The 13,570-nt window shown below is 39.8% G+C and overlaps 1 protein-coding gene across 1 annotated transcript; it reads left to right on the top strand.

Moving 5' to 3' along the window:
- The first annotated feature begins 4,823 nt into the window (after nucleotides 1-4,823).
- Nucleotides 4,824-13,034, top strand: rpe (ribulose-5-phosphate-3-epimerase). Its single transcript, XM_033614959.2, has 8 exons — nucleotides 4,824-4,932; nucleotides 7,691-7,731; nucleotides 9,459-9,622; nucleotides 9,992-10,071; nucleotides 10,183-10,322; nucleotides 10,413-10,547; nucleotides 12,204-12,290; nucleotides 12,392-13,034. The coding sequence occupies exons 1-8, from the start codon at nucleotides 4,902-4,904 to the stop codon at nucleotides 12,512-12,514; spliced, it is 801 nt and encodes a 266-aa protein (XP_033470850.2). The 5' UTR covers nucleotides 4,824-4,901; the 3' UTR covers nucleotides 12,515-13,034.
- Nucleotides 13,035-13,570: the final 536 nt, after the last annotated feature.

Here is a 13,570-nt window from a genome sequence, read left to right as displayed (position 1 = left end):
TGAAGTCAGGAGTTAAGCTTTGCTCACATGAACCTACCAGGTGGGCCACTGTTATTAAATCACTGAAATAAATTCCGAATAAATCTGTGTTTTTATTCTTCCATAACCTCATACTGTCATTTTGAAATGCCACCGGCGCCCCTGCGGTCACATTTCTGGCTCTTTGAAGTGACGCTTTGTCCTCCGTGAAGCACTAAATTATGACTGGTGGAAGGGTCCATTTCTCCCTAGAGGGGTTTTCCACAGGCCATTACTGTTCTATGTTGGCCTCTAGTGCACTGAAGTGTGCTGCGGTCAGGGTACCATAAAGCTGAGGTCATGTCAGAGAATACGCACCATGACACAAATTGATTTAATGCTGTTTAATAGTTGACACAAAGCTAATTATCCCGATGACACTAACAGATTTGGACGTGCAGCAAGACAACATCTAACCACAAAAGGAGGGTATTTTTAGGGGACCACCAATTGTTTTGTTTTTATGTACTTCTAATGGTGTGACGTACTGTGTGATATACAACAGACAATAAAAAAAAAACACCCCAACAGGCCAAGCAGCACAAATAAAGAGCACAGATTTTGTTTTCTTGGTTCAAACGTCTCAGTTTAATGTGGTTAATGATTACAGGTCTGAGGGCCACAGTGGGTCTTTGTAGCTGCTGCAGCATTTCCAGTGAGTGCATCATCATAATAAAAAGCCTTTCTACAACATCCAGCAACAGTTCACAGATAATTGAATTACGCGGTGGATTGGACCACTACTTCAACCTATAAAGTAACACTTTACAAGATGTACAGACAGTCCAGCTGTGCTTGTTTCTACTAATCCATCTTTCTCCATCTTCATTGATATTCTCAAAGGTGTCATTTACACTGGGGACACTGGGGACATGTCCCACCACTTTTTGAAAAGGTCAATTTTGTCCTCATCACTTTTTAAAGGCAAACTTTCTCAAAATGCTCTGAAAAATTGCATAGACCAATAAAGGTTAACTGACAAATGAAAAGAACAAAGAAATGTGCATTGTTCACATGGCCTACCGACTCTAAAATGGCGTGGAAAAATGTGCAAATGCAGTTCAGTAACTTCAGAAATTTCTTGACACAGATTCTTCTCATCCAAGTTTGACACATGTGAGCTATTTAAGTCCACAGCCTAGTTGTTTTGAATGAATCTGATCGGATTTCGGCTATCGGATTGGATCAAATCTTGAAAATGAGTTGTCCAAAAGAAGAATAGGATTCTGAAATCAGATCAGAAACAAGTATAGAAAGAGTAAGGTGGAGGAGGCATGGTTGTAACACTTTTTGTCTTAGTAACTCGCTGAATATTTGTGTTAGAGCTCTCAAATTCTTGTACAAAGTTCCCCCTATTTGTCCACAGTTGTGTCACAACCTGGGGTGAGTTTTACCAATAAGAGCGAAGAATTAAAAATTACACAGTTACAAAAAATTCACATAAAATCTGATACATACACTAAGAACCAATCACTGCAACAGTCTGACCCACTAACCTGTACCTATCAGATGCTTAGTACATCACATGGAGTGAGTCCAAAATAAAAGTCTGGTGCCTCAGTCAAGTCACCGGCCAAAACTCCTGCTGCGCATTAAAGACTTTAGGACTGCTGTGATCACCCACACAAGGCAGCTGTGTTGATCATCTTGTGTAATTTTGTAATTTCTTACAGTATCTGCTCAATGTCACATGGAGGACAGAGTATTCTTTGGGGACAGACTTTACTGTCTTTCTCTGCCTCACCTGATCTGATGCATTGAAGTACGTGAGCAAGCATACCCCTGTCATTTTTCTCACCAACTCTCCTGGCATGCTGATAAAAGGAGTAACACATGTAGATAAAATGTGTTTAGTTGTCACTGAGGTTGGTTTTAACACTTTTTTAAAAAGGTGTTACAACAATCTCTGCCAGCCACTGTTTAGGTAGCTGTAGTGGTGGTTTGAAATGAGTACGGATGAAATGCCTCACATTTTACCCAAGCGATTCTCTAATCTAATATACCTTATGCTAATTTGAACAGTATCAATACTAATCAAAGTATAGACTTAGTCCCCCAAAAATTATTTTAGACGTAAAAAGCATTATTTTGGTTGTAAACTCTGCACACCTTCTCACACAGCTATGAAATTTCACACGCAAGCTCAGTTAGGAAGTAGTCGTCTATCCTATATCAGCTAATTTGGGGGGATTTTTCCTGCAGTTGTTCCTTAAAGTTGTGGTTTTTAGTTGCACTACCACTTACTTACTTAATGACTCACTCACTGAGATCACGTGGTCCAGTTATGTCCCTCTTATCTCGATCCAATTTAACGTCGCTTTGAAGTAAAAGCACTTAAGTAGGATGGATTAGCTGATCCTGGATAGAAAGCCATGGGATGGATTTCCAAATGTGGATTATTCTGATCCAGATTAAATTTTTTTGAACAACTGGGCCCAGGGGTTGATACAGTTATTAAGATAAATGAATGTGTCATAAATGTGAATAGGTTATTTGCACCTTTAAAGAGGTTACTTCCCCAAACAAAAGACACAAAAGAGGAGGAAAGAGTAAATCATGCCTACATGCACATTGACTCAGCAAGGATACCATGAAATGAGAAAAGTTGTTCTACAGAAGAAGAAATATTTGAAATCAATACAGAATGCCTGAGAGCCTTACAGCACTGTTTTCATTACATTTTTATATTTTGAAGTGTTACCTGACTCCTGAATTTGTTTCCTTTACATAAATAAAGACATTTCTACTACAAATTGGTGCTTAAAAAAATCACCAGGAAGCAGGACACCCCGGTCACATGTACCCCTCCTGCTCATTTTGAAATGAAACCTACACCCTTAGTGTTGGCCTACTGGTGCCATTTTGATGTGCTGTTTTTTTCCAAGACTGCCAAAATTATCTATACTGACCCCCCTCCATCACAGTAGCCTACCTAAAATCTCATATGGATGAATTAGTTAACTGTGCTACCAGGCACAGACCCAGGGGCCTAAAGTGTTAGGAGGCCCCCTGGCCTTCACTTGCAAAATGTCACTCAAATAAACAGGTACTGACGAGGAAATGACTCAAAATGACTACAAAGAGATACAAAGGAACTACAAAGAGACACAAAATGACCACACAGAGATGTGAAACGACCACAAAGACACACAGTAATAGCCAACATAAACACACAAGGACTAAAAAGACATGCACAACAATGAAAAAAAATAAAGTCTTTGTGTCTGGCTCCTGTGTTAGAGAGGTGGTGGGGCCTCATGCATATCTGTGCCCAGGGGCCCATTGTCTCATGATCCGCCCATGAAATCACATATTATATCAAAACCATCAAAAAATGTTTTTTCATCCAAGCCTTTATATTCCCACCATTTTTTAACACAACATGGCGCCTTGGACATCCTGACATCAATCAACGTTTGCGTGTAAGCATCCACATTGAAGGCCCGTGACACCCCACCAGCAGGAAAACAAACTTGATTGGTAGCATGAACCAGAGGGATTTATTTATAATTATCAGAGGGAGGTAGCACCCACCCCACCCTTCCCTTTCCACTTATGGACCCCGACCAGGACGACATAAAGCCCAGGAAGAGAGAGGCTTCAAGGACACATGTTCCACACTGTCCTCCTGGCCTTCACATGAAACTCCTTTATCGCTATCTGTTTGCTCAGGAGGCTAGAGTCAACTGCTGGCGGGAAGTGAGAGGAAGGTTTCAATCAAGATAATACATGAAAAGTTTGGAGTTGTACCAAGTCCTTAATAATCAACTACTGCAGAGGAAAAAGAAAAAAAAACAGAGCAGGACTATTCCCATTCCTGTTCCTGCATTCTATACAGCAGAGGTTAAAGGTCACATTAACCTAACTTATCTAAGGTTACAGCTCACATAGGGCTCAATGTACACATCTTGAGGTGCACTTAAAGCACACGCATGGGAATTCCATCCTATATGGAATCAACACACCATTTCCCCTGCAGATTAGCAGTTGAATAATACAAGAGGGTGTTTTTCTGTACGTTGTTTTCAGTCGGTTCTCAAGTGGAACTGAACTCGCCATTTATTTACAAGATAATTAATTCGTAGAGGGTAAATGATGCACTTCAAAAGACTGTTAAACAAGTTCAAACATGTATAAGGCACGCTGCTGTGTGGCTGTTAATTAGCCACCTGCAAATGGCTAAATCTAAACCTCCAGGGACACAGTTGAAAGTGCAGATGAAGCCATATGCCAACTTAGTGAAAATGTGCTAATATCTTGTGGAAACACTCTGAAAAATATAATTTAAAAGAATACTCTGAAAGAAAAATAAAAAAGTCACATTAATTAGTGGTTCAACATGCAGAACCTTGTGAAAATGGCAATGCCTGATACATTATGAAAATGAGCGCACACTTGTTTAGAAGACCGTGAATGGAATTGATTAGTCTTCAACTTTTCAACAAGAGACATGTTTTAATTGTCTTCACAGATGACTGAGATGCAGGAACGCATGTAACAAGAAATCTTTCATCCACAAGCTCATTAGGACCGCAGGCCATAGCGTAGGCCTATGTACAGTGCATACACACACTTAAGGATTTTGATTATTCAAATAAATTCTTTAAGTCTCAGCCATCAAACCTAAAGGGGCCCATATACCTCTTGTAAATAACCTTTGTCATGCTCTATTACAGTCATACATTTGCTTTTATTGAGTTGAAGTCATAGACCGTGTGAAAAGGTTGAAGTGTAAAGACGTGCTCTTATTTTGAGAGGTAAAAGCCAGGAAGTGACATTGCAAAAGCGGGTGCTCTTATTTTGAAAGGCATTGTTGCCGGAAGTAGGACAGAAACCGAACAGGTGTTGTGTACAGCGTAAATACAGCTTCACAACGACAGTAAATGTGTAGCACCTGGCTCATAAGGGCACAAGGTTTGTCTATATTTTATTTTATAATGTGTTTGTGTCGCTTCATAATTCTATTTTAATAGTTTTCTATGAGTTTAAATGAGCATGTGTGGGGTGGAAAAATGCTACGTTGCTGTTAGCCCAGTGTGCATAAAGTTAGTTATGACAAGGACCATCAGTTAGAGAAGCAGACAGTTAATCAGCTGGGGATGCTATGCCTCTATAGTATGATGAGATGATATGAAACAGGCAAGACTTTAAAGGTCCAATGTGAAGTATATAGGGGGATATATTGGCATAAAATATAATGTAATAATAAGTATGTTTTCTTTAGTGTATATTCGCCTGAAAATAAGAATCACTGTGTTTTCATTACCTTGAAATGAGCTGTTTGTAGTCCTTGGACTTCACCATGTTGCAGCACCATGTTTCTACAGTAGCCCAGAAGGGACAAACCAAACACTGGCTCTATTTAGGGCCTTTCAGGTTTTCCTCATTTCACATCAGCCAGTGCAGTAAGCAGCCCCTCTAGGATGAGCTGCACAGCTTTGGAGAAACACTGACTTGTAATGTGAAACTGCTTTATTCAGTATTTTTTACAGTTCTTAATCACCAGAGGCCTGTACTAAGAAGCAGGATTTGGAGTTAGCGAGGTAACGTAAAGGTCAACAAAGGGTTCTCAGTACTACCAAGCTGGTTCTCCTTATACTGGGATAAATCACCGTGGTTACTTATGCTGAACAGCTAACCTGCTCCAGAGTAAGTTAACTTCAGAATATCGGATCAAAACCTGTCAACACCTCGACCTCTGACCAATCAGATCACTGAAGAAAAAAGTATCCATGAAGAGAGTAACCTATGTTGTTATTGGTCAGGAGAATCATGTCATTGTTCCAGGGCTCTATTTCCACTGGTTTTAAAACAGAGCTTCTAATAAACAGAGAGATCGTTTGCATCACTAAGAACGTGATTTGAACTTGTGCAAAGTTTACTTCAGTCTGCAGCAATTGCTGACAGTGCTGCTACTTTTACAATCTGATTCATCACTGCAGCTCAAAATAACAAGACACCTACATGATGAGAACTACGATAAAACAGATAATATTTTACAAGTAAAATAATCCACACACTGTTAAGTGGCTCCCATTATTATAAATGCTACATTTCAGTCAGACAGACCTCATCAGTCATTAATGAGGCTACTTTTCTACCCTTTCCTTCCTTTCCGATACTAATGTCACATATAGCTCAGTGACCCCTCTTAAAGCCGCTAACTTGTACATATTGCTCATTTGAGTCAATCCACAATTTACGGTTGGTGAATTAACTATACAACCGTAATGGCTTTATACATAAGGTGCAGCAACTCAAAATGTCAAAGGTTTTGTCTGAGATTAATGTTATTACTCATAGTCTTCTGATATTGTACATATAGTATGTCATCAGGCAGCTATGTGAATATATGTGACAGGTCAGCAGTGGTACAACACTGGTTTGTCTGTCTTCTTAAACTGAGAATATGTCAGCATTGAGCAATAGAGAACAGCTTGACAGCATCCTGAAAAGTAGTGCGAGTCACATTCCTGAGCTGCACTAAACCAAAAAAGGTGTCTTTAATGGGGACCTCCTGTAAGCACAGGCCTTTGGTTGACTGAAATGATGTGCTGGGTGTTGGAGCTGTTTACAGTAAAGGTGAAGAATGTGCCTCAGTGTCAGCTGCCGGAGAAAGAATGACCCCTCTTAAAGCCAAAACACCAATGCATCAACCAGGCTGGTGCAGTGCATCAACTTTGAGTGCAGCCTCTGTGGAAATATGGACTCTTTCAGCACTCAGAAATGTTTTGTTGTGCTCAAAATATTGTTTCAATTATCTTAGTTAAAAGATAGTTGTTTAATGAGCCGTAGTGAATCTTTCTCGGACACCTCCATCAACTCTGCTCGCAAGAATCAGAGACACCATGAAGGACTTTACACTGACAGACTTATAAAACTCAGCAGCTATGGCAGAGGTCCACAAAACGACCGTCAAGCCTGAAGCTTTTTTTACTACCTTCCGCAGAGGCCCCGCTTCTTTGTGCAGCCAACTTACTCTGACTCAACCCCACTCAAAAATCCCATATATCATCCTCCTGTCTGCCTGAGTGCGCCATGCCACCGATGTTTCCGTCATTGCCGCAGTGAATGCGAAACGTGGGTAAAACTCGTAAATGTCAGATTCTGTTTAGCCAATCTGGGTATATGAGCGTGTGGCTCTTTGTGGGCTGAGCCTCGGCAGAGTGGCTTTTTTAAAAAACCTCTGCCATCTGCTTCTTATAAATCACGACAACGTACACACTCATCTGAAAAATATTCATACCATTTTGTTGGACTGTGCTCAAGATGATGAAGGTGACACACAAATCAGACAAGGAAGAATAACTATAACTAAAGTGCACTAAAGATACTGCGAATGTTATCCCTGAAGAGCTATCATAACACCAAATGTAAGAGATAAAATGCCATAAAGTAGTAGAGGATTACATTATATTATGCAGATATTATGAGACATGCGGGACTAATTAAAACTATCATATATTATGTGGAAGCTGCACACACACTTGTGCTCACTAACCATAACTTAGACATCACGTTGAATTTGATGTACCAGGCAAGCAATGACGGGTGAAATAATTAATGTGATAAGTTACGTTGCATGTAATTGGATTATTAAGGATTAAAGTTTTTTATTACTAAATTTTGTCTTACTCAAAATCTATTTGCTTGTTTTTCTGTTTTGGTCAAGCCTCTATCAGGTCACATGGGACATTAAAGGCTTTTCCGATGGTAAGAGTCCTACTAATCTTTTTTTATATTTCTGCAAGAGACTTTTTTTTTTCTTTTGAGGAATAGATTCATCACAGCTCTTTGGCAGACAATAGTAACCCTGCAGGCTAACCTGCTCTCCATCCATCCAGCTGCTTGAATCAATAAAAGCTCTTTTTCTAAAGCCCAGACAACTTTATATTATTAAGTACCTGTGTCCTCCAAGCACCGAGTGTGAAAAATATTTTCTACCACGGGGCTATTAAACTATCTATCTGGCCACACTGACAGAGACGCTACTTATATTATCAGCGGAGGCACAACAGAATGACGGAGACAGATGGAGGGCTGACAAGATGTCTGTGAAATCACAGAGAAATATTAAAACGTGAAACCAATAACCGGAGACAGAGAGAAAATGGAAGCAGAGAATGTGCAGAATAATTTTAGAAAGGGTTTGAAAGGCTACCTTTTGCACCACTTAAACTCTGTCCCACATTGCTTCACAGTGTGTCCTAAATAATGCAATACACTAATTACAAAACTGTGTCCCATTTTACAAAACAAATTATCCTAAAAAAAGGCTGAAAGGAATCTGTGTTTTAGGCTGTATTCACAGATTTTTTTGTTATGACTCCTCTGCCATTATTCTTTTTTAAATAAGAAATGCAGTTTGCAGGAATATGTTGCAGCTAATCATTGTATGCAGGGGATAAAAACGTTACAGTACAATAAAAGTCTAATAACAAGTTATAACACCGTTTTTGCACAGAGGAGAGGCAAACTGAACGGAGATTTTATTACTATAATCTTCTTCTCAATCAACACCCAGCCATTCAAATTAAATCCACTGTGAAAGGCTGAGATGCAGGGTCATTACCCATATGAGCTTTGCGCCATCTAGCGTGAACAAGTAGGTATTGTTTTATTTTAAAGGCGGAAGTATGAGGCCAACGTTAGAGTTGTGTGAAGTTACCAACAGGCACGTAGACGGAGACCGGAAGTGAGGAAATCTCGTGTTAGTAAATGTAGTTTTGAGGCTGTAGGACTGAAAAAATATTGGAAGTGTTTTCCAGAATTATTAACAAATTTTAATTGAAATGATTTGGTTGACCCAAAAGATAGTAGAAGCTGTTTTTATTGTTTTTTTCATCCTTAAAAATACGTGCATTGAGGATGCATGATTTTTCTAAATTGTAGACATTATTATTAATAATAATCAAAACAATAATTATAGTTGTTATCGTTATGCCATATTTATATTATTTTACTTTAAAGTACTATAATATAATAATAATAATAATATTGAATAATAATATTATTAATATTATTATTCAGAATAATTATTATTATTATTATCATTGATTTATTGTCATTATTATTGCCATGATTGTTTAATCTAATGTAATTTTTTATTTTATTTTATTTTAAAGCATTGTTATAACATGACGACCATGTATATAAAGACAACTGCATGAAAAGACAGTCACATATTTATTAATTTATTCTAAATACTATATTACGAAAAATAAATCTTAAAATATCATGACCTCCCGTTGCCTTTATTGTAAACTTGGCATGTAATCCTTGATATTTTTAATAGCCACGTTAGCATTTGTATATTTTACGTGACTACACGTTTGTCGTTAGGAATTATATCGTGTTTTGTTGCTGCTTTCGGCTTTTATTTTGAAGGTCTCCAGCGGAAGTTGTACTCTCTGTTGTGGTTAACGTATGTTACCTTCCAGCTGGCTTCCAAGCTGCATGCGGACAGTAGCAGCAGTGACAGCATGGCTTACAGTGCAAAGATCGGCCCGTCCATCCTGAGCAGCGACCTGTCCTGTCTGGGCAGCGAGTGTGTGCGGATGATGGAGTGCGGAGCGGACTACCTGCACCTGGACGTCATGGACGGGTCAGTTTAACGTTAACACTTAGTGAACACAAACTAGCATGCTAACGGCTAGCAAGCCTATTGGAAGTTCAGTGTGTGGAGGCTAAAGTTGGCTAACATCAACAAGCTAAGCTAGCTTGCCAGAAGTTAAGATGGGGAAGCCGGTGTTTGTGTGACTGGATTTATCTGGCTTAAGTGTCAGTGGGGAAGCTTTTAATACGTAAAGGTGTCAAACGTTAAAATGTCTTCCAAGTCTTAGCAACACACTTCCTCCTTCTGCCTGTTTGTTTAGCAACTGTTTACCTTCCTCTTGTGCAAGATGTTTGTTTGCAGCAAGACGAGATAATTTCATCACAGCCGCAAGTTAAATGTCTTTGTTTCCTTTTTCAGGCACTTTGTCCCCAACCTCACATTTGGACACCCCATGGTAGAGTGCCTGAGGAAGTCAGTAGGCCAGGACCCTTTCTTTGGTGAGGGAAGACCCATCCCTGAACATATGCTACACTTGTGCAGTTATCCTGTTATATTGAATCATGAATGTCTCTGCTATGTGCAGTAATGTGACGGTGTCTATGTTGCAGACATGCACATGATGGTGTCTCGGCCGGAGCAGTGGGTGAAGCCCATGGCTGCAGCAGGTGCCAACCAGTACACATTCCACATAGAGTCCACCACCAACCCTGGAAACCTCATCAAGGAGATTAGAGAGAGTGGGATGAAGGTGAGGAAGTAATGCTAGCAGTAGCAACACACATGTGCTCTGTAGCGACCATATTTTCTTTTCTCTGTATACTAACACTGAGTTTTGCAGGTGGGTTTGGCCATTAAGCCTGGCACTACTGTTGAAGAGCTCGCTCCCTGGGCTAACCAGATTGACATGGCGCTGGTTATGACTGTCGAACCTGGCTTTGGAGGGCAGAAGTTCATGGAGGACATGATGCCCAAGGTAAGGACAAACTGCAGGAAGAGGAAGAAAACAGTAGGAACCTTACACTTGACACCAACTAGGCTTCAAAGTTTATCTCACAGTTTGATTCAGTGGTGTTGATGGGGCGTTCGTTTTGTATTTGGAGGTCAGAAGTCGGAAGTGGGAATGACGTCACCTCCGAGTTGACAACATTTTTTGCATTCTAGTTGACAATGGTCGGAAAAAAACATGGACGCCTGCAAGAAAGCCTTTGTTGCCCTTGCCCTGCAGCTTCAAAACCATCATGCACTCCGACTGATGAATGCTGCAGATGAGGCTGACCTAATGTAAAACAAATAGGACAAAATTGCTATAAACAGTACTTTAGCAGAGTGTTTGCTCACTATGTATGTGACCGGCAGCCATCTTGAATTCGTAAGTCGGGGTTGATGCAGTTGCTCCGAGTTTCCGAGTTGGAAATCCAATCTCAGGGTGCGTTCGAGTTTAAAACTTCCGACTGGGAACCAGGAATTTCCGACCTCCGAGTACAAATCGAACGCACCATGAGACATGAGATACACACCAGGGTGTCTGCAGGTCCTTAACAAGTCTTTAAATGTCTTAAATTAAAAGTCAAATAGTCACAAACAGTTTTATCTTATTTAATTTATCCATCTTTTAATTTCACTGTCAAAATGAGTCAGTCTCTTCTGCGTTCAAGTCCACATTTCTGATGTTACAGATCTTTAAACCAGCCCTGAACCTACACTTTATTTTTACCTCATACTTGCACCTACCTGTTGGCAAACTGTAGTTTAGCTCAACTCACTCGAATAACCACATTCCCTCATAAAACCACATATCTATTACTTACCTTTATACTGTCAAAGCTTCAACAAGGAAAGATAATCTCTAAAAAAAAAAACAGTCTTAAATTTGGTTAAAGAATATCTTAAATGTTTTAAAAACCATTAAAGTTAAGTGTCTTCAGTGTAGACACACACATTTAAAGTTAGATAAATCAAAAGTATGGCAATATTTTGCTTTTCTGTAATAAACACCATATCACAAACAATGGTAACAGAAGAGCACGGACCAAATGTGCAACGCATTGACAAAAATACAAGAGTTTGTACACTGTGCAAAAAATTTGTGCCTTGTGTTAACTGGGAACATAACAAGCAGTCTATCACAGTGTTGCAGAAACCATAAACAAGTTGACCTTTGTGAGAAAAAGAAATTACTGGCCGATTCTCTTTGAGCTGCCACAGATCCGTGCTCCGTTCATTAAATCTTAAACAGTTGTTGTCGGGGGAGGGAGGTTACGCAAGTGCTAGGTGAAGTTTTGACTTTCTCAGTGATGTGAGGCTCAAGTTTCACACAAGTTTCTGCTAAACCACAGAAGCAGACGCAATTTTGTACCAAATAAGGCCGAGTTCAGTTTAAGTGCTCTGTTCTCTGCATGTCTCTTTTTAGCACAAGTCTGTTAGATGTCATTTAAATTTCTGTAACAGCCCTTGTTCACCAAAGCGTTATAATTTTGTCTGACTGGCATCTGAATTTAGTCCAAGATGTTTCTGATTTAACCTGCAGCAGTGTGTTTCTTTTTGCAGTCCTGCTATTATCTGAAAAGTGTGTCATAGATAAGGTCGTCTGCAGGTTTCGAACTCTCTTTATTCCTGTGCATGTGTCCAGGTGAGCTGGTTGAGGAGTCAGTTCCCATCGTTAGACATCGAAGTCGACGGAGGAGTCGGCCCTGACACCATTCACAAATGTGCAGAGGTAAGGAATACGTACACAAACATCACTGTAGTAAAACAAACACCTTAAATCCAGTTTTGCGAGTTGCTTTGACAGTTAGTGTGTGTTTGTGTTTGCTGCAGGCAGGAGCCAACATGATCGTGTCAGGCAGCGCTGTGATAGGCAGCGACGACCCTCGCTCCGTCATCGCTCTCCTGCGCACCGTGGTGGCCGAAGCAATCCAGAAACGCTCGCTGGACCGCTGAGACGCCCTACCCGCCCGTCCCAGCAACACAGCAGCCAGCGGAACAGACTCAATACGGACATTTCTGGGGTCAAGGTCACGGGTCACGGTGAGAGCAGAAGGCTGATTGCCAAATCCAAATCACTTTGACGTGAGTGAAGCTGCACCGTGCCTCTACAAAAGTTTCAGAACCTCATCCTGTCCTGCCACACTCTCCGAACAGTTAACTCGCAGTGAGTCTCATCTCCACACGGCAACAACCCCGTCAAGACTGGAGCTGACGTCCTGCTGATTTCACATCTGTAAACATTCCTGAATTTTGTTTGACACTGTAACCAACACTACGAGTTAAGTATGAATTAAATGTCTTGTAAGTCATTTTCTGACTTCCATTTGAAATCCTGTCTCATCAGATCTGTTTCGGCTTTTTACTGTTTCGTTGAAATGAACCGTTCACAACCTGCTGCCGCACCAAGCATAAGTAATGGACACTTCTAAATTCCAGAGGATTTGGTTTTGCAGAATAAAAAGACTCCAGTTAATTTAAGTGTGGATTCTTCAGTTTGCCCTTGAGAGTGGTTCATAGCACCAAACTGGGGAAAAAAGACTTAGCAGACCTATTAATTAAACTTACTGAGTTAAATCCAATTCTGGAAAATGCAGTACACTCTCCTGCAGATTCTTACAGATGTGGTGGTGCACTTACCATTCAGTCTTTTTATATTAAAATCTATCCTTTGTAATGATAGCTTTTTGAAAGGGAGGCGTGAAATATTTTGTGATAATGAAATACATCTGCATGATTTTAAGTATTTGTAAACCATTAAAAACAATCATTAAATTTTTAAAACATAACCTTAAGTGAAACCAGAAGATATGTAAGTATAAAGTTAACATAATTAATATTTAATCTCCAAGTATATAAAATGCAGTGGTGGAATGTACACCTACTCAAGTATTGAACTTAATTACAATTTTTAGGTACTTGTATGAAGCATTTAGTATTTCCATTTTTCAGGGAAAATAGTGTACTTTCACACCATTACATTTATTTGACAGCTGCTACTTAACAGAATAA

This window comes from Epinephelus lanceolatus, chromosome 14 (assembly GCF_041903045.1).
Source record: "Epinephelus lanceolatus isolate andai-2023 chromosome 14, ASM4190304v1, whole genome shotgun sequence".
In the NCBI taxonomy this organism is placed as follows: domain Eukaryota; kingdom Metazoa; phylum Chordata; class Actinopteri; order Perciformes; family Serranidae; genus Epinephelus; species Epinephelus lanceolatus.
This window is presented reverse-complemented; position numbering and strand designations above follow the sequence as displayed.

Excerpts from the sequence above, each read along its gene's own strand:
- rpe (XM_033614959.2), top strand. The coding sequence starts at position 4,902 with ATGTGTAGCACCTGGCTCATAAGGGCACAAG. Across the intron at positions 7,732-9,458 it reads CATTAAAGGCTTTTCCGATG|CTGGCTTCCAAGCTGCATGC; the intron begins GTAAGAGTCCTA and ends GTTACCTTCCAG. Across the intron at positions 10,323-10,412 it reads TTAGAGAGAGTGGGATGAAG|GTGGGTTTGGCCATTAAGCC; the intron begins GTGAGGAAGTAA and ends TGAGTTTTGCAG.